Source organism: Rhinopithecus roxellana, chromosome 19 (genome assembly GCF_007565055.1).
Source record: "Rhinopithecus roxellana isolate Shanxi Qingling chromosome 19, ASM756505v1, whole genome shotgun sequence".
Taxonomy (NCBI): Eukaryota; Metazoa; Chordata; class Mammalia; order Primates; family Cercopithecidae; genus Rhinopithecus; species Rhinopithecus roxellana.
The window spans coordinates 14,830,950-14,851,638 of NC_044567.1; the positions used below are offsets into that span (position 1 = coordinate 14,830,950).

The 20,689-nt window shown below is 50.9% G+C and overlaps 2 protein-coding genes across 2 annotated transcripts in view; one reads left to right on the forward strand and one right to left on the reverse strand.

Annotated features, from left to right (window-relative positions):
• The window catches only part of TTC25 (tetratricopeptide repeat domain 25), a 41,059-nt gene extending 31,101 nt beyond the window's left edge, over positions 1 to 9,958 (reverse strand). The window contains exons 1-6 of the mRNA XM_010386414.2: positions 9,732 to 9,958; positions 3,802 to 3,933; positions 3,388 to 3,538; positions 2,589 to 2,650; positions 2,196 to 2,361; positions 31 to 255 (exon numbers count right to left, since the gene is read on the reverse strand). Coding sequence (XP_010384716.1) covers positions 31 to 255; positions 2,196 to 2,361; positions 2,589 to 2,650; positions 3,388 to 3,538; positions 3,802 to 3,933; positions 9,732 to 9,845 — 850 coding nt within the window. The 5' untranslated portion in view covers positions 9,846 to 9,958. The remainder of the gene's footprint in view (positions 1 to 30; positions 256 to 2,195; positions 2,362 to 2,588; positions 2,651 to 3,387; positions 3,539 to 3,801; positions 3,934 to 9,731) is intronic.
• Positions 9,959 to 20,023: 10,065 nt separating this feature from the next.
• Positions 20,024 to 20,689, forward strand: part of ACLY (ATP citrate lyase) — a 42,023-nt gene continuing 41,357 nt past the window's right edge. The window contains exon 1 of the mRNA XM_030923342.1: positions 20,024 to 20,195. Within this exon, the coding sequence (XP_030779202.1) occupies positions 20,061 to 20,195 (135 nt within the window). The 5' untranslated portion in view covers positions 20,024 to 20,060. The remainder of the gene's footprint in view (positions 20,196 to 20,689) is intronic.

A 20,689-nucleotide genomic window follows, 5' to 3' on the forward strand; every position in this document is an offset into this window, starting at 1 on the left:
CCTGACCCACCCTCTGAGAACAACACCCACACATGTCAATGTCCTCCAGGCTCTTGAGGATGTAATGGGCTGTCTGTGAGGGATGGTGTTTGTGGTCCCGCAGCCATTTCTCTTGCATCAGCTTCCGGTCCCGCTCCCTAGCATAGATCGGCTTTTGCTGCCTCCAGAAGTTGCTGTGAGTATCCAGGTAGTTGATGCCCGTCATGATGAGGTCCTCCACAGTCAGGCCGCCCTTCATGGTGCCTTTGATCAGGTCTGTGGGGAAGGGGTGTGAGGAGGCACCAAGGAGAACAGGCCTCTAAGGGGTTTGCCTCCTGTTGCTTCCCGGTAGCTGCTGCAGGGCCCTCTGTGAAGAGCTCTGCCTGGAGTTGTTGAAACAGAGAGGAATGTGAGTGTGCATGGTGGCAGAGTGGGTTTATCCAGACCAGGATGCAGCCAGGGCCCCACTTTCAGGGAGTTCCATGGTATGGGCCCCTTATGGCAAGATATGAGGAGCTAACCAGAAGGGGCAGCTGGTGGATGGCTCGCTGAGAAGCCTTGGGGTTTCCCCAGTTCAAACTGTGTCCTCAGAGAACACTGAGTCTAAATGCACTATCTGGCCCAGGCTGCCAGTGCTCAGTGATTTCCCAGGTGCCCAGTGGGCCTGTGTATGCTGGGAGCTGGAAGGGGGGTGCCCAACTCCTGCTCACTGCCTGGCCAGAGGTTACAGCCAGTAGCAAAGCTACAAGGCCACTTGAGGTAATATTCAAGCCACCCCTTCCCTCTGCAGCAGGTCCTCTGGAGAATAGGAAGCATTCAGCCTGTTGCCAAGGAGATGTGCCAGCAGTGAAGCTGTTCCTGTGTCACGGAAGAGGGAACCCTACATATGACCTTGGGAAGCCAATTCTGGAGAAGAGGCATTTGGTTCACAGGTGACCCTGCTCAGGCTTATCAGCTAATGGCAATACTCCCATCCCCATGTTAATGCGAGACGTTCATCTCAGGCCTCTGTCCTTCATCCTGTCACTGGCAGCAGTGTGGTGGAAAGAGTACTGGACTGGCCAGGTGTGGTGGCTCACACCTGTAATCCCAGCACTTTGGGAGGCCGAGGCGGGCAAATCACTTGAGGTCAGGAGTTCGAAACCAGCCTGGCCAACATGGTGACACCCCCTTTCTACTAAAAATACAAAAAATTAGCCAGGCGTGGTGGTGGGTGCCTGTAATCCTAGCTACTAGGGAGGTTGAGGCAGGAGAATCGCTTTAACCCAGGAGATGGAGGTGGCAGTGGGCCAAGTTTGCTCCACTGCACTCCAGCCTGGGCGACACAGCAAGACTCTGTCTTTAGAAGAAAGGCCGGGCGCGGTGGCTCAAGCCTGTAATCCCAGCACTTTGGGAGGCCGAGACGGGCAGATCACAAGGTCAGGAGATTGAGACCATCCTGGCTAACACGGTGAAACTCTGTCTCTACTAAAAGATACAAAAACCTAGCCCGGCGAGGTGGCGGGCGCCTGTAGTCCAGCTACTCGGGAGGCTGAGGCAGGAGAATGGCATGAACCTGGGAGGCGGAGCTTGCAGTGAGCTGAGATCCAGCCACTGCACTCCAGCCTGGGCGACAGAGCGAGACTCCGTCTCAAAAAAAATAAAATAAAATAAAATAAAAGAAAGAGCACTGGACTGAAGGTCAGAGGCCTGGATTCTGCTGGTGACTCCACCACAAACTTGTTCGTCAACTTGTAAAAGTTCCTCCCCAATCAGGGTCTCTATTTCCTTATCTATGAAAGGAGAACTTGGACCAGATGATGTTTCAGAACATCCTAGAACTAATATCGTCGGATTCAATCACCTGTCTGCTGGATTCGTTTGCCCACTGTAAGGATTGAAGGCAAAGGGGATGTCCCTTCAGGGACTATGGTGGTAAAGGAGACCAAATCTCTGTTGTTCCCTCCCAGGGTACCATAGCACTTAGGAGCATTGCTCTAAAATTGGACTTCCTGGATTCGAATGTAAGCCATGTCATTGCCTACCTATATGTGACCTTAGTTTCCGTTGGTCTGCGCCTCAGTTTCCTCATCTGTAAAATGCGCAAAAAAATAAAACCCGTCCATAGGTACGTGTCAGCTAGTATTATATGACAGGTTCTGCCTTCGGCTCATGCATGAAGCATCCACCCAAATTTCCTTTCCCCCAAGGCCCTGTGCCAACAAACTGTCCGAAACCTTCATCCAATAGGAGCTTCTCCAGATACTCTTTGTCCACGTAGAGCTCCCCCAGAAGCTGGCGAACAGTCTTCTCGCTCTTGAGTGAGCCCTTCCGCTTGGGCTCTCCCTTGGTGGGGTGTAAGAGGTATTTCATGGGCTGAGGCTTCTGCTGGGCTTTTATACTCTGAGAAAATGGAGCAACACCCAGTAGAGCTTCAGCAAGGAGCAGAATATACCCAGCCATGGCCCTAGGGTCTGTGATCCCAGATTCCTCCAACTCCAGGACCTTTCTGTGGGCCAACAGCCATGGAGTATGCCTGGTCGGGTTGCAGCTAGACTCCCAAGACCCCTTCTCAGGCACACACAGCCTCTTCCCTTGGAGGGATACAGCCACAGAACCAGGGCCCTTACCTCAGCCTGCTTGCTTAAGAAGGAGAGGTCCCCTTTGTTCTCCAGCTTAATGGAAGAAGGACCTGCAAGAAAAGAAGCTGGAGCTCAGGTCGGCCAGGCCCCCATGGCCAGAACCCCCATGCATGACTTATAACATATTTTTAGGTGGAAATGGCTGCCTTTGGCAGGGGGATGACGGCGGCTGTGGCAAAGCTGGCCTTAAGCCAGCCTAGCAAGCAAATGATGTAGGCTGTTTGGTATAACTCCTAGGAGCTAACAGCCCCCACTAGCCCAAGGCTATGGCAGCCAGATTTCCAAACAAAGGGAGGCCAAGGGTGCAGGGGAAACTGTCCATTTCCAGGCCCTGCCACCCACAGAGCAAGCTCTCACTTGTTCTCACTTGCTTCCCTTCTACCCCTGCCTTAATGCTGATGGCTAAGGCCAGCCCTTGGTATACATCTGGTGAGGGAGGAAGCCAGGGACTACAGAAGGCTGGGCTCGGGACCATGTTCTAGCTTTTGACACCAGGCTAAAGACAGGCCTACTTTGAAACAGCCCTTCTAAGCCGACCTTTAGGAAAACCCAAGGCTGTAGCGCTCAGAGATCAGTGTGTTTGTCAGGGAATTGTCCTCCCGGTGGACAGGTGGCGCCGGCCACCACGTCTGACTAATCCTCAACAACACTGCAGCAGCCAAATCCAAGTGTGGGACTCCCTGCGGGCCTGGTGGTAGCTGCTCACCTTCTGTACCTCAGACTTCCTCTAAACCTAAGGTTTCCAAGGACCTTCCTGGATAAGGGCATAGGCCGTGTGGCCACTCACTTCCCACTGAGTTGTTGATGGCTTCCTGGGCTTTCTGGATGCCAACTTTGAATTCCCGGTCAGGTCTCAGCTTGTAGCCTCGGTGATAGAATACCAAGGCAAACTCAAAGTCTCCCATGGTGTACAGTGTCTCAGCCTTTTGTAAAATCCCCTGGAATGGGAGGAAGTCAAATCCATGTGAACAGATAAGGCCTTATAGGACTCACATGTGGTGGAACAGAAGGGTCCTGGGTTGAGGGTCAAGGTTGGAATACAGGGGGCAGGGACTTAGGCAATGACCTACGAAGAGAAAATGGCATCAAACACTAGGCAGTCTGGCTGCTTCTACTTGTAACAACTACTTGTTACAACTACTTGTAACCCACAGCTGCTGCAGGCAATGGCAGGATCAAGTCCTCCTGTCCATGCAGTCACCTTACAGAAAGTTGGGTCACTCTGGAGCGAAGCCTCAGCATCCTCCAGGGATCTCTCCAAGTCTCCCATCTTCAGGAAGCACTTTGAGCGAGCAACCAGGCAGTTCTTGTCTCCATCCTGAAGGTAAAGAGCCTGACAAAGAAACCAGTCAGGTTGACAGCCAGCATGAAGAACAAGGTAGAAGCTGGAGTGGGAAGGGCAGCCCAAACCCTCCTGCATAGGTTCAAGGGGATTCTTCAGGCTAGCACAAAGGCCTCTGGCTCCTAAGCAGCACAACTCCAATCTGCACTCAGTCAACTTGATTATCTGCATATGGCTCACCTTGAAGAAGGTCAAATCATGGCTATCATGGAAGCCACTGGCTGAAGAGTGGGAATATGCTACTCTGTGGATACGCTGACTTTCTGCCAGTGTCTGAGAGCCCCCCAGTCTCCTCAGGCAATAGAACTGTAGGGTATTTTGTGCACACCAAACTCAACCACAAACCTGAAATGGCAACACATCATACTCAAAGTAAATTTCAAAGGCTAAGCATTCTGAAGTGGACTTGAGGACAATCTGCCATGTGGGTTAACCATTCCAGTAGCCTTCTCTTTTTATGTAGCTAATCAAGAACTAATCACTATACCCGGGAATTATGATGAAAGTGCCAGGAAAAGGCTGGGACTGGTGGCTCACGCCTATAATCCCATCACTTTGTTTATTGTTGTTGTTGTTGTTGTTTTTGAGTCTCGCTCTGTCACCCGGGCTGGAGTGCAGTGGCCCAATCTCAGCTCACTGCAAGCTCCGTCTCCTGGGTTCATGCCATTCTCCTGCCTCAGCCTCCTGAGTAGCTGGGACTACAGGCGCCCACCACCACGCCTGGCTAATTTTTTTGTATTTTTAGTAGAGACAGGGTTTCACTGTGTTAGCCAGGATGGTCTTGATTTCCTGACCTTGTGATCTGCCTGCCGTGGCCTCCCAAAGTGCTGGGATTACAGGCGTGAGCCACCACACCCGGCCAATACCAGCACTTTGGCAAGTCGAGGTGGACGGAACGCTTGAGCCCAAGAGTTTGAGACCAGCCTGGGCAACATGGCAAAACCCTGTCTCTACAAAATACAAAAAAATTAGCTGGGCGTGGTGGTCCATGACTGTAGTCCCAGCTACTCAGGAGGCTGAGATGGGAGGATTGCTTGAACCTGGAGAGGTCGAGGCTGCAGTAAGCCATGATCACACCACTGCACTCCAGCCTGGGTGACAGAATGAGACTCTGTCTCAAAAAACAAAACAAAACAAAAAGAGGCCAGGTACAGTGGCTCACACCTGTAATCCCAGAACTTTGGGAGGCCGAGGCGGGTGGATTATGAGGTCAGGAGTTCGAGATCAGCCTGGCCAACATGGTGAAACCCGTTTCTACTAAAAATACAAAAATTAGCCAGATGTGGTGGTGAGCACCTGTAATCCCAGCTACTCAGGAGTCTGAGGCAAGAGAATCGCTTGAACCTGGGAGGCAGAAGTTGTAGTGAGCTGAGATCATGCCACTGTACTCCAGCCTGGGTGATGCAGTGAGACACTGTCTCAAAAAAAAAAAAAAAAAAAAAAAAAAAGCCAGGAAAATGAAACTGTGATTTTGACCCTAAAGTGGGGTTGAGGGCGATTTTCCCTCTCTTCTGTGTGAGATGATTACCATAGTCTGTGGTGTACTGTCCTTCCTGAGGCATCTAACTGCACCCACCCCTCTTTTTCTTTTTTGAGACAAAGTCTCACTCTGTCACTCAGCCTGGAGTGCAGTGGCACGATTTCTGCTCACTGCAACCTTTGAGTCCCAGGTTGAAGCAATTCTCCTGCCTTAGCCTCCCGAATACTTAGGACTACAGGCGCCTGCCATCACATCTGGCTAATTTTCTTCTTTTTTCTTTTTTGAGATGGAGTTTCGCTCTTGTTGCCAAAGCTGGAGTGCAGTGGCACGATCTCGGCTCACTGCAACCTCTGCCTCCTGGGTTCAAGCGATCCTCCTGCCTTAGCCTCTGGAGTAGCTGGAATTACAGGCACTCGCCACCACACCTGGTTTATTTTTTGAATTTTTAGTAGAAACGGGGTTTCACCATGTTAGCCAGGCTGGTCTCGAACACCTGACCTTAGGGGATCTACCTGCTTTGGCCTCCCAAAGTGCTGGGATTACAGGCCTGAGCCACCTGACCTGGTCTTTTTTTTTTTTGAGATGGAGTTTCACTCTTGTTGCCCAGGCTAGAGTGCAATGGCACAATCTTGGCTCATTGCAACCTCTGTCTCTCAGGTACCCAGCCCTTTCTAAGACCTTACTGCTTTTCTAAGAAGAGGAAGTAGCTACTGTCTTTTCTTTTTTTTTTTTGAGACGGAGTCTCGCTCTGTCGCCCAGGCTAGAGTGCAGTGGCCGGATCTCAGCTCACTGCAAGCTCTGCCTCCCGGGTTCACGCCATTCTCCTGCCTCAGCCTCCCAAGTAGCTGGGACTACAGGTGCCCGCCATGTCGCCCGGCTAGTTTTTTGTATTTTTTAGTAGAGACGGGGGTTTCACCATGTTAGCCAGGATGGTCTCGATCTCCTGACCTCGTGATCCGCCCATCTCGGCCTCCCAAAGTGCTGGGATTACAGGCTTGAGCCACCACACCCGGCCATACTGTCTTTCTGGAAAGTGACTACGTCTCATCCAAGGCTACCCTTCCCTCAGGGTGTTCTTTTTTCTCTGCCAGGGGTACTTCAGGATGGGACATGATCCAGCAGGAGGAGAATAAGTGGGGACAGGGCTCCTAAACTCAATTGTTCACTTATCTGGTCATCATTTCTGGTTTTAGGGTGTAGTTGGTGACTGAAAGGGACAAACGACTCTGGGGAGCTGTTGAGAAGCTTGATCTTACAGGAAGTCTTTAGACTAGAGGGTTATCCTATCACTCTATCTAGAATAAGAAGTGGGCAATTTGGAGCAAAAGAAATGGTCATAAAAACATCTTTTTGGCCGGGCGCGGTGGCTCAAGCCTGTAATCCCAGCACTTTGGGAGGCTGAGATGGGCGGATCACGAGGTCAGGAGATCAGGACCATCCTGGCTAACATGGTGAAACCCCGTCTCTACTAAAAATACAAAAAACTAGCCGGGCGAGGTGGCGGGTGCCTGTAGTCCCAGCTACTCCGGAGGCTGAGGCAGGAGAATGCTGTAAACCCGGGAGGCGGAGCTTGCAGTGAGCTGAGATCCGGCCACTGCACTCCAGCCTGGGAGACAGAGCCAGACTCCGTCTCAAAACAAACAAACAAACAAACAAACAAACAAACAAACAAACAAAAAAATCTTTTTAGGGCACTGTAGCTCATACCTGTAATCCTAGCACTTTGTGAAGCCAAAGCGGGAGTATTACTTGAGCTCAGGTGTTCAATACCAGCCAGAGCAACATAGCAAAACACCTGTCTCTACAAAAAACAAAACAAAACAAAACAAAAAAAATAGCCAGGTATGGTGGTGTAAGCCTGTAGCTCCAGCTACTTGGAACACTAAGGTGGGAGGATCACTTGAGCTCAGGAGTTTGAGGCTGTATTGAGCTGTGATTGTGCCACCACATTCCAGCCTGGGAGATAGAACGAGATCCTGTCTCTAAAAAAAAAAAGAAAGAAAGAAGGAAAGAAAGAGTTTCCTTATGCAGATGTCGTCGGATGTATAGTTTGGTGGTTAGCACCTCAGCCTTGGAATCTAAGCCCGGCTTTGAATCCTTCCTCTGCCACTTGCTAGTTCAGCAACCTTGGACATGTTGCTCAACTTCTGTATATTCCCTCATCTATAAAATTGAGTATACACTGGGAGGGGTGGTTCACGCCTGTAATCCCAGCACTTTGGGAGGCTGAGGTGGGGGGATCACCTGAGGAGGGGAGTTCGAGACCAGCCTGACCAACATGGAGAAACCCCATCTCTACTAAAAATACAAAATTAGCTGGGCGTGGTGGGGCATGCCTGGAATCCCAGCTACTTGGGAGGCTGAGGCAGAAGAATCGCTTGAACCTGAGAGGGGGAGGTTGGGGTGAGCCGAGATCACGCCATTGCACTCCAGCCTGGGCGACAAGAGCAAAACTCCATCTTAAGAACAACAACAGGCTGGGCGCGGTGGCTCAAGCCAGTAATCCCAGCACTTTGGGAGGCCGAGATGGGCGGATCACGAGGTCAGGAGATCGAGACCATCCTGGCTAACACGGTGAAACCCCGTATTAGCCAGGATGTATTTTTTTAATACAAAAAAAAAAAAAAAAACTAGCCCGGCGAGGTGGTGGGCACCTGTAGTCCCAGCTACTCGGGAGGCTGAGGCAGGAGAATGGGAATGGCGTAAACCCGGGAGGCGGAGCTTGCAGTGAGCTGAGATCGGGTCACTGCGCTCCAGCCTGGGCGACAAAGCGAGACTCCACCTCAAAAAAAAAAAAAAAAAGAACAACAACAACAAAAATCGAGTATGCTTAGCAGTGTGCCTGAGGCTGAGGCAGTCACTTGAATCCCGGAGATGGAGGTTGCAGTGAGCCGAGATTACACCATTGCACTCCAGCTTGGAGACAGAGCAAGACTACATCTCCAAAACAACAACAACAACAGCAAAAAACCAACCAGCACCCAATCCCCTCAGGGTGGGATGATGCAATTTATACTAGGGTTACTATAATAATGTTGTTGGTTGGTGCAGCGGCTCACATCTATAATCCCAGCACTTTGGGAGGCCGAGGCACGTGTATCACTTGAGGTCACGAGTTCGACACCAGCCTGGCCAACATGGTGAAACCCTGTCTCTACTAAGAATACAAAAATTAGCCAGGCATGGTGGCACACACCTGTAATCCCAACTACTCCCTAGGGTGAGGCAGGAAAATCGCTTGAACCTGGGGAGGCAAAGGTTGCAGTGAGCTGAGATCTCACCACTGCACTCCAGCCTGGGCGACAGAGCAAGACTTTGTCTCAAAATTAATAGTAATAATAATAATAATATGTTGTTCACTGTCCACCTTTTATAAGTAACCGGTGTGCTGGAGACATTGCAGCTTCTGCACACAACCTCCCATCCAATCTGCCAGCAAATGATGGGAAGTGAAGGCCGCTCTTTGGGAAGAGGCCGGTTACTCATGAAACATTAAGTAAAAAAGAGAGGCCGGGCGCGGTGACTCAAGCCTGTAATCCCAGCACTTTGGGAGGCCGAGACGGGCGGATCACGAGGTCAGGAGATCGAGACCATCCTGGCTAACACGGTGAAACCCCGTCTCTACTAAAAAATACAAAAAACGAGCCGAGCGAGGTGGTGGGCGCCTGTAGTCCCAGCTACTCCGGAGGCTGAGGCCGGAGAATGGCGTAAACCCGGGGGGCGGAGCTTGCAGTGAGCTGAGATCCGGCCACTGCACTCCAGCCTGGGCGACAGAGCGAGACTCCGTCTCACTGTTAACGCAGAGAATGGAGATCGCAAGTGGGAATTCGTAGAAAATGGCCAAGCACAGGGGTTATCTGTGACAGCAGTGTGTCCATCAACAATCAGTGAATAATACAAACAATAGGGTCCTCCAGGCATCATCAAGACCTCAGTGTTATCTGCAATCAAAAGGTGACTGGGGCGGGCTCAGTGGTTCACGCCTGTAATCCCAGCACTTTGGGAGGCCCAGGCGGGTGGATCACGAGATCAGGAGTTCGAGACCAGCCTGGCCAACATAGTGAAAACTCCGTCTCTACTAAAAATACAAAATAATTAGCCGGGCATGGTGGGCGGCGCCTGTAGTCCCAGCTACTTGGGAGGCTGAGGCAGGAGAATCGCTTGAACCCTGAAGGTGGAGGTTGTGGCGAGCTGAGACCGTGCCATTGCACTCCAGCCTGGGCAATAAGAGCGAAACTCCCTCTCAAAAAAAAAAAAAAAAAAAAGTGACAAGTGACGGGGTGATGGATAGGTTCAGAGCTCGACTCACGTTGCTGAAGCTCTGAGCGGCTTTAGAGAATTCCCCGCACAGGTAGAGCCGCTCGCCTTCCGCCATGTAAGAGGGAAAGGTGCTTCGCAAGGTCTCGCCTTCGGGGTCCGACATGGTGCCCGGATTTAGAGACGCTAAAGCAGAGACAATTGAAGAAAAGCTGGAGAACCTTTATCTGGTTCTGGTTTGTGGAAGCTCCGTCTCTTAGCAACCAGGAGATGTACAGCGACTTCCGGTTCCGTCCCTGTCTGGCAAGGGCCCGGATTCTGGGTGCAACCTGCCGGCGTGCGCGTGCGCCAGTTCTGCCGCGCACCAGGCCAGGGAGTGATGAGTGCGTGGCTGGCGGCTGCGCTCCTTAAGTGTTTGCTGTTGCATGCTCCATCGGTTTTTTTCTGGAGTTGCTGCGTGAAAAGGCTGCTTTGTAAGACAGCCAAGGAAACAGTAAGAGGGTTGGAGGCAAAGTTCCGAATAGGGATAAGGCATACGTGGTAAGGATATGTGCCCCGCGTACCGCCATTAGGGGGAGAGAGCACCGGGCTTGGAGTCAGAGGACTTGGGCTGACTTCACTCCTGTCACTTCCTAACTGCGTGACCTCTCGCGGGACATGTAAGGGCTCCCAGCCTCGAATGTTCCACCTGCCACATAAATATGAAAATAATGGAACACTTAGGGATGCTAGGATTTACATAAGAAAATATGGAAAATAACGTTGGGTTCAACATAATTTAATGCAGTTATTTGAGCAGCTGCTAGTAGCGGGCCTTGACCAAGGCATATTCTGACGTCCTTCCACATTCCCCTCACCATCATCACTCGTCCAAAAGTGTACTAGGGCTTCTTCTGGGCTCCAACGATACTCTAAGTCGCTTGCTTAACTGACTTTACTACGTTACTTCCAAAACGTCCTAATGTCATTGTTAAAGTTTAAATAGTAAAAAGATGTCCTTAACTACAAATGCGCGCGCGCGCACACACACACACACACACACACACACACACGGCATACTTGTAAAATTGGGGATATTTGAGTAACAGCAGTGGATTGTATCAGTGTCAATTTTCTGGTTCTGTTATTGTACTAAAGTTTTTAAAGATGTTACCATCGGGAGAAACTGGGAAAAGTGTACATGGGATCTCTTTTGTATTTATTTCTTATGAACTGCATATGAATCTATGATTATCTTAAAAGGTTTCATTCAAAAGATAAAAAATAATATGATCCCTGCTTGAAAGAGTTCTATCTAATAGGGGAGAAAGAGGTATAAACAAGTAATGGTCACTTAAAGTGATATTAGCTAGTAATTAAAAGTTCTAGCCGGGCGCAGTGGCTCACACCTGTAATCCCAGCACTTTGGGAGGCCGAGGCAGACAGATCACGAAGTCAGGAAATCGAGACCATCCTGGCTAACCCGGTGAAACCCCGTCTCTACTAAAAAATACAAAAAATTAGCCGGGTTCAGTGGCGGGTGCCTGTAGTCCCAGGTACTTAGGAGGCTGAGGCAGGAGAATGGCGTGAACCCGGGAGGCGGAGCTTGCAGTGAGCGGAGATCGCCCCACTGCACTCCGGCCTGGGTGACAGGGCGAGACTCCGTCTCAAAAAAAAAAAAAAAAAAAAAGTTCTATGTGCCTGTGAGGGAGATGAGGACAAAGTGGTGTGAAACCCCGGCAAATGAACGATTCAGCCAGGGTCTGGGATGAGTTAGAGACAGCTTCATAGAGGGGTAACATTTGAGCTGATGGTGAGTAGGGTGGTGCCCAGTAGACGTAAGTGGAGAATGAGAGCTAGGTGTGGTGGCTCATGCTTGTACTCCCAGTACTTTGGAGGCTGAGGTGGGAGGATTGCTTGAGCTCAGGAGTTCAAGACCAGCCTGGGCAACATGGCGAAGCCCTGTCTCCACCACAAATACAAAAGTGAGCTGGGTGTGGTGGTGTGTGCCTGTAGTTCCAGCTGCTATGGAAGCTGAGGCAGGAGGATCGCTTTAGCCTGGGAGGTCGAGGCTGCAGTGAGCCATGTTTGGGCCACTGCATTGTAGCCTGTGTAGCAAAGCAAGACCCTGTCTCAAAAAATAAATAAATAAATAAATAAAAGGAAATAAGATATGCAAAGGCTGGAGGTGTGTACATTCACAGGGTGTTTAAGGAGCAGCAACATGACCAGCAGTGAAACCGGTCCTGTTCTAGGTTAAGGTGGGCTCACTGATGAGTTGAGGACTGCTGCTGGAGCAACCAGGATTAATCAGAAAAAAACCTCCTGCAAGGAAGAGATCTATAGATTCAATGCAGTCCCAATCAGAATTCCAGCAGCTTCTTTTTTTTTTTTTTTGAGATGGCATCTCACTGTGTCACCCAGGCTGGAGTGCAGAGTGCAGTGGCGTGATCTCAGCTTTCTGCCATCCTCCACCTCCTGGGTTCAAGCGATTCTTCTGCCTCAGCCTCCCAAGCAGCAGGGACTACAGGTGTGCGCCACCACACCTGGCTAATTTTTGTATTTTTGATAGAGACAGGGTTTCACCGTGTTAGCCAGGCCAATCTCAAACTCCTGACCTTACGTATTCCACCTTAACCTCCCAAAGTACTGTCATTACAGGCGTGAGCCACCACACCTAGTCTAAACCTTGACCCTTACTTCATATCATATACAAAAATTAACTAGAAATCTATCTATCTATCTATCTATATATTTTTTGAGATGGAGTCTCGCTCTGTCACCCAGGCTGGAGTGCAGTGGCACGATCTCGGCTCACTGCAAGCTCCTCCTCCTGGGTTCACGCCATTCTCCTGCCTCAGCCTCCCCAGCAGCTGGGACTACAGGCACCCGCCACGACTCCTGGCTAATGTTTTGTATTTTTAGTAGAGACAGGATTTCACTGTGTTAGCCAGGATGGTCTCGATCTCCTGACCTCGTGATCCACCCGCCTCAGCCTCCCAAACTGCTAGGATTACAGGTGTGAGCCTCTGCGCCCGGCCTAACTAGAAATATTTAAATGTGGCCGGGTGCGGTAGCACACACCTGTAATCCCAGCACTTTGGGAGGCCAAGGTGGGCAGATCAAAACCATCCTGCCTAACACGGTGAGCTATAATTAGGCCACTGCACTCTAGCCCGAGCGACATAGTGGGATCCCATCTCAAATAAAATACAATTCTAGAAAATGCGAACTAACTGCCTGGGAACATGGCAGTAGGGAAGTGAGGGGTAGATTACAAAGGAGTACAGGGAAACTCATGGAGGTGAAGAATATGTTCATTATCTTGATTGTGGTAATTGTTTCACAGGTATATACATATATTAAAACTCATCAAATTGGCTGGGCGTGGTGACTTAAGCCAGTAATCCTAGCACTTTGGGAGGCTGAGGCGGGCGGATCACCTGAGGTTGAGAGTTCAAGACCAGCCTGACCAATATGGAGGAACCCTGTCTCTACTAAAAGTACAAAATTAGCCGGGCGTGGTGGCACATGCCTGTAATCCCAGCTACTCCGGAGGCTTAGGCAGGAGAATCACTTGAACCTAGGAGGCAGAGGCTGTGGTGAGCCAAGATGGTGCCATGGCACTGCAGCCTGGGCAACAATAGCGAAACTCCGTCTCAAATAAAAACTAAAAACCTCATCAAATTGTACACTTTATGTGCAGTTTATTGTACTTTAATTATATATCATGAAAGCTGTTTTGAAAACACAATAAGGCTGGGCGTGATGGCTCAAGCCTGTAATCCCAGCACTTTGGGAGGCCGAGGTGGGTGGATCACCTGAGGTCAGGAGTTCAAGACCAGCCTAGCCAACATGGTGAAACCCCGTCTCTACTAAAAATATAAAAATTAGCGGGCGTGGTGGCGGGCGCCTGTAATCCCAGCTACTCGGGAGACTGAGGCACGAGAATTGCTTGAACCCGGGAGGCAGAGGTTGCAGTGAGCCGAGATCATGCCACTGCACTTCGGCCTGGGGGACAAGAGCGAGATTTCCTCTCAAAAAAACAAAACAAAACAAAAAACAATAAAATACCAATCATAATGTGTGCTTTTCCGCAGTTTATACAGCACTGTGAGCTTCACAACACCCTAGTAAGGTGAAGAGCCAGTCAGTAGTTTCCTGGTGTCACAGATGAAACACTGAGGCTGAGAGAAATGACAAGGTGTGCTCCAGGCTACAGCACAAGGATATAAGTGGGCCGGATTGGGGTCTATGCCTTGGGTTGGATTAGCAGGGTAAAGAGTGCTAGAATTGGATTCTAGCCTATCCCAGCCATTCATAGCTGGGTTCCTCAAGTTACTGCTTTATTTATTCTTTTGTGAAATAGAACATAAGTAAATAAACATACATAAAACATCCATGTCTGGCCGGGCGTGGTGGCTCACTCCTGTAATCCCAGCACTTTGGGAGGCCGAGGCAGGCAGATCACCTCAAGTCAGGAGTTCAAGACCAGGCTGACCAACATGGTGAAGCTCCATCTCTCTACCAAAAATACAAAAATTAGCCTGGTGTGGTGGCACACACCTGTAATCCCAGCTATACCAGAGGCCGAGGCAGGAGAATCACTTGAACCCGAGAGGCAGAGGTTGCAGTGAGCTGTGATCACACCACTGCACTCCAGCCTGGGCGACAGAGCAAGACTCTCTCTCAAAAGAAAAGTACACCCATGTAGTCATCACACAGGTAAATCAAGAAACATATTGCTAGCAGGGGGTCCCGTGAGAGGCCCCTCCCCACTCACAGCTCCCTCTCCAGGTAACTACTGCCTTCACTATGAGCCCTCATCATCTCTCTCCTGGATTACTTCATCATCCTTCTAAGTGGGTCTCCTTGGCCTACCCTCCCCCACTTCCTTCTCAACACAACAGTCAGAAGATTATTTATTTATTTAGACAGAATGTCTAAATAAAGCCTGGAGTGCAGTGGCATAATCTCAGCTCACTGCAACCCTTGCCCTCCTGGACTCAAACAATCCTCCCACCTCATCCTCCCCAGTAGCTGGAACTACAGGTGCATGCCATCACACCCTGCTAATTCTGTTGTTTTTGTTTTTGTTTTTGTTTGTTTGTTTGTTTTGGTAGAGAAGGTGTTTCACAATGTTGCCCAGGCTGGTCTTGAACTCCTGAGCTCAGGCAATCCTCCTGCCTTGGCTTCCCAAAATGCTGGGATTACAGGCATGAACCATCATACCCAGCCAGAAGACTCCTTTTATCTTTTTATTTTTACTTATTTACTTATTTTGAGACAGAGTTTCGCTCTGTCGGCCAGGGTGGAGTGCAGTTGTAGGATCTTGGCTCACTGAACCTCCACCACCCCGCATACGGGCACCTGTAATCCCAGCTACTCTGGAGGCTGAGGCAGGAGAATCGCTTGAACCCGGAGGGCAGAGGTTGCAGTGAGCTGAGATCGCACCACTTCACTCCAGTCCGTGCAAAAGAGCGGAATTCTGTCTCAAAATAATAATATTATTAACAAACTCATTCAGAGATAAGGTTAAACGTGTCATATGTAAAAGTCAAGGGTAAGTGATTTGTGTGTGTGTGAGGGGCTGCACAGGTTCTTCCTGAAAGAGGAGCGAATTGTATAGAAACACACCTGGTGGGGAGGAGGCAGTGGCAGTTTTTGAGAGAGAGTCAGAATGGAGTGGGGGTGACTCTGGGAAGGGGTCAGCCTGGACCTGGTTGGGCTGCATGGAGAAACTTTATTCCCTGAGCACAGATGCTGCATCCCCAGAGAGATAACTGCTGCCCAGGAGTGGAACTGGCCATCCCTCCAGCTTGCCTGGTGGCAGGCAGCCTCTGTCAGGTTAGAGAGAGGGGCCCTGGCTGCATCTCCCTGGACAGCCTTCCCCAGGACACACAGGCCCTTTGCTCTGATGGAAGGTTGGTCAGTACTGGGCGGAAGTGAGTGGTGCGGAAGTTAGAATCCTTGGCTCTTCACAGGGTGGATGATGATGGGACTTTGCTGGAAGCTCCTGTCTTGGGCTGTTGCAAGGAGAGAGGTGGGTTTAGAACTGGATACTCTAGGCCGGGCGCGGTGGCTCAAGCCTGTAATCCCAGCACTTTGGGAGGCCGAGACGGGTGGATCACGAGGTCAGGAGATCGAGACCATCCTGGCTAACACGGTGAAACCCCCGTCTCTACTAAAAAATACAAAAAACTAGCCGGGCGAGGTGGCGGCGCCTGTAGTCCCAGCTACCTGGGAGGCTGAGACAGGAGAATGGCGTGAACCCGGGAGGCGGAGCTTGCAGTGAGCTGAGATCCGACCATAGCACTCCAGCCTGGGTGACAGAGCAAGACTCTGTCTCAAAAAAAAAAAAAAAAAAAAAAAAAAGAACTGGATACTCTATATAAACAGAAAATGCATTTGAAAAAAAGTAGTAGAACTGGGCTGGGCGTGGTGGCTCATGCCTGTAATCCCAGCACTTTGGGAGGCTGAGGCGGGTGGATCATGAGGTCAGGAGTATGAGACCAGCCTGGCCAACATGGTGAAACCTTGTCTCTACTAAAAATACAAAAATTAGCTGGGTGTGGTGGTGGGCGCCTGTAATCCCAGCTACTCAGGAGGCTGAGGCAGGAGAATCGTTTGAACCTGGGAGGTGGAGGTTGCAGTGAGCCGAGATCGCGCCATTGCACTCCAGCCTGGGCTACAGGATGAGACTGCATCTCAAAAAAAAAAAAAAAAAATGGCAGAACTGAACACTTAGATAGACCCTTCCCCAGGCTGCATCTCTTCCCTCCTCTCCCTACCCTTCCCCTACAATTGCTTTCTTTCATTCACATATTATATAAGCCTTTTTAAAGTCATGTTTACAGTGAATGCTTAATATGTGCCCAGTCCCATGCTAGGCACTGGGGATGCCAAAATGAACAAGGCACTCTCCTAGGCCTTGGGTTGCTTACAGTCAGATGAAGGAGACCCACTGGATAGGATCTTTCCCTCTTACTCACCTGCAGCAGGTTGAAGGGTACAGGCCCAAGGACTTAGAGTCTGAAGATCATTAGGTTAGTTGATCATAGGCAAAGTGATGAAAACACTTAGTTAGCTCAAGTGGTTGCTCTGACTAGTATGCCTTTCACATAGTAGGTGCTCAATAAATATTAATTAAAATTGGTCCAAATCTAGGAGGAAGTCCTTAACCAGTTTTAGGCTTCTGGAACCCAGGTAGAATGCCCAAAACCTGGGCGTGGAGATGGTGCCTGTAATCCTCTGTATTCTGATATGGACCTGTCCTCTAGTCCAGTCTAGAAGAGGAGGGAGATGTGATTCAAATGGGAAAATCAAAAGAGTTTAGAGCTTTTATTTTATTTTTGTATTTTTTGTAGAGATGGGGGTTTTGCCATGTTAGCCAGACTGGTTTTGAACTCCTGAGCTCAGGCAGTCCCCCTGCCTTGGCCTCCCAAAGTGTTGGGATTACAGGTATGAGTCACTGCACCCAGCCTGGTTTAGAGCTTTTAAGTTAGAAAATAGAATGATGAGAAGATGGGTTCTAGATTGATTAATTCGGGGCAGATGAACCTCTGTGGATGCATGGTGGGGTAACGAGAGAGTTCCTTGAGGAGGCTGGGAGTTGGGGGCAGAGACCTGGTATGAGACCACTGAGTGAACTAGAAAACCTTAGTGGTTGGCTCATGGGCCCTCGGGCCAGCACCTCTCCTCGCTCACTCCCTGGAGAGTTATTTTTTGTTGTTCCTGCCCAGGAATAGTCAAACTTAGGCCTAGCAACACCTAAATGGAGGACAATCATTCAGCAAACATTTACTGAGTACTTGCTATGTACCAGTTCCTATTTAACCTGCTAGAAATACAGCAATGAAGAAAACAGACAAAGATCCCTATCTTTATCATGCACATATGCAAGTATATCTGAAGGGTAAATTATTAGAAATGGAATTACTGGACCAAAGGGCAAGTGAATTTAAAATGTTTATTGATATTACCAAATTAACCTTCAAAGAGTTTATGATATTTTATGTCCCGCCTGGATGACCATTTCCCCAGGAATGTATCTGTCTTTCTTTTTTCTTTTTCTGAGACAGGGTCTCACTCTGTCACCCAGGCTGGTGTTCAGTGGGGCAGTCATGGCTGACTGCATCCCTTTTTCTTTTTTTTCCTTGTCTCGCTCTGTCACCCAGGCTGGAGTGCAGTGGTGCGATCTCAGCTCACTACAACCTCCGCCTCCCGGGTTCAAACGATTCTCCTGCCTCAGCCTCCTGAGTAGCTGGGACTACAGGCATGTGCCACCATGCCCAGCTATTTTTTTGTATTTTTAGTAGAGACTGGGTTTCACTGTGTTAGCCAGGATGGTCTCAATCTCTTGACTTTGTGATCCGCCTGCCTCAACCCTCCCCAAGTGTTGGGATTACGGGCATGAACCACTGCTCCCAGCCAGCCTCCCGAGCAACTGCGATTACAGGCATGTGTCACCACATCCAGCCAATTTTTTTTGTATTTTTAGTAGAGACAGGTTTCGTCATGTTGGCCAGGCTGGTCTCGAACTCCTGACCTCGAACTCAGGTGATCTGCCCGCCCTGGCCTCCCAAAGTGCTGGGATTACAGACGTGAGCCACCATACCCGTCTTTTTATTTTTTGCAGAGATTTGGTTGGGGGGCAGAGGCGGTCTTACCATGTTACCCAGGCTGTACTTGAACTTCTGGGTTCTAGCAATCTGCCTGCCTTGGCCTTCCAAAATTCTGGGATTACAGGCATGAGACAGCATGCCTTGCCCGGAGTGTATCTTTTTTTTTCTTTTTCTTTTTTGAGATAGAATCTCCCTCTGTCGCCCAGGTTGGAGTGCAGTGGCAGCGATCTCGCCTCACTGCAACCTCCACCTCCCGGGTTAAGGGATTCTCGTGCCTCAACCTCGAGAGTAGCTGGGATTTATAGGCGTGTGCCACCATGCCTGGCTAATTTTTGTATTTTTTGTAGAGATGGGGTGTTGCCTTGTTGGCCAGGCTGGTCTTGAACTCCTGACCTCAAGTGATCCCCGACCTCGGCCTTCCAAAGTGCTGGGATTACAGGTGTGAGCCACCATGCCTGGCCACCCCCATTTTAGGACAAGAGAAGAGAGGTAATAGGGAACTGCTATTTCAAAAAGATGAATGGGAGGGAAGGGACCAGAAAGGACATCATCAGATAACACTTGGTTCAGGCATGGGTAGCAAGTTCAGTTACCTTACTCCTGGCAGCAACAGGATTGGGGGAGGGGGTCTTGGAGAAGATTTTGTCTGGAAGTGTTGCAACACTGTTGCAGTGTGAGTATGACCCAAAGTGCTTGGCAGGGACACAGGCCTGCTGCTTCCCTACATTCTGGACTGACCTCTTCACCTGAGCCGATCAGTGGATGATTCTGGCCTCTTTCCTGGAGCTAGACAGCTGTTAGGCTTAGGGACCAGCTCCGACCTACAGGGTTGGGGTGCAAGTAGGGAGGGAGGCTCCTGCATGTCAGAGTGGTAAATACATGTCCTGATTTCCAGGACTGATTTCAGGTATTCTGCCCCACAAGTTCACCAGCACCTGTCAGACTGGATGTCCCAGTTTTTGGTTTGGAAAATACAATCTGTCTCAGGTAATAGAGAAGGGGGAGACAGCAGTTCATTCATTACAGTGTCTAAGCCTGGGGTTAGTGGGAGCAAGAGACTGTCAGAGATGGCTCCAGCCCTGCGCTGGAATCTCCCATTGAATTCCTAGCTCCGCCCTAATCCATGCTGAGGCGAGTAGGTGAGTGGGACGGACGGCGCTGTGCCTGCACCACTTGCTTACCGCTGCCCCTGCCCTATCCCACACTGGGAAGTATGCTCTATTAGCCTCGGCTCAGCCTTGCCCCATCGGCTCAGGGAGGAGAGTCTAGGGAGGGGAGAGGCGCCACGTGCTAATGGAAAGCGGCCTGCCAGCCACGGCTGCTTAAAGAGACTGTCTAAGCAGTCGGGTTCAGTGCGGTGCAAATGCAGACGTCCGTTTCTCCCAAGGGAGGGAGCAAGGGGACTCCAGGTCCCAAAGCTGCGTTACAGCCAGCTGGACTAACATCCCATCCTCCCCTCCCCCAACTCCCCAAGTGGCAATCCTTCTAGTCCCCCAAGCGGTCAGACCACAGCCCCCCAGCCCCGCGCGTTCTCCTCTTATCCTAGCCCGACCCATCTCCCCACCCGGGGCCACGCCCTCGGCCCCGCCCCCTGCCCCGCCCCGGCCCCGCCGGCTCCCAAGAAGCGGTGGACGAGCCAGCAGGACTACAAGTCCCAGCAGGCCTCGGGGCCCGCCCTCGTGGGGCGGGGCCATGCCGGCAGCGAATTGGGAGGAGCCCTGGCGCTCAGGCTAGGGAACGCGTGTGGCCAATCGCGGGGCCGCTGTCGCCGTGAGCCGATGGGGGCGGGGAGAAGCCCGGCTGGGCCGGGACAAAAGCCGGATCCCGGGAAGGTACCGGCTGTTGGAGCGCTCCGGATTTTGCGGGATTCGTCGGGCGTGTGGAGGAAGTGCCGCGTACGGACTTTCGCAGAGGTGAGCATGGGAGGCTGTTTTCGCTGGCTGGAGCCCGCTCGCCTTAGGAGCTTCCTGCCTCCCTTCCCCAACCCGGAACCGCCTTCTCCGACGCGGGCTCGGTGCCCACGCGCCCTCCCTACACCTGCTTGGAAGTTCTGAGGGTCTTAGCTTTAGGTTAGCCTTCGCCAGGGGTCCCGGCCGGTGGCCGCGTGTCGACGCCCCTCCCCTCCCCCCGCGCGGTACACACATATTCCAGTTCCTGGGAGTTTGCGCGGGGCTTGCAGCCGTCCGTGCTTCTCCTCCCTCTCCCACATTGCATGGGCCCCCTCCTGGCGCGCCTCACCCCTCCCGGGCACAGCTATTGAGGCTCCTCGGGCTCATCGGGCCGCCTTTTGGCCCCATCCGGGTTCCCCCATCGGATGCCGGGACGGGAAGTAGAGAAAGCGGTGGCGACTGGTCCCACTCCGATCCCTCACTGGCCGGGCTCAGGCCCTTCCCTTGGTTCTGTGGGG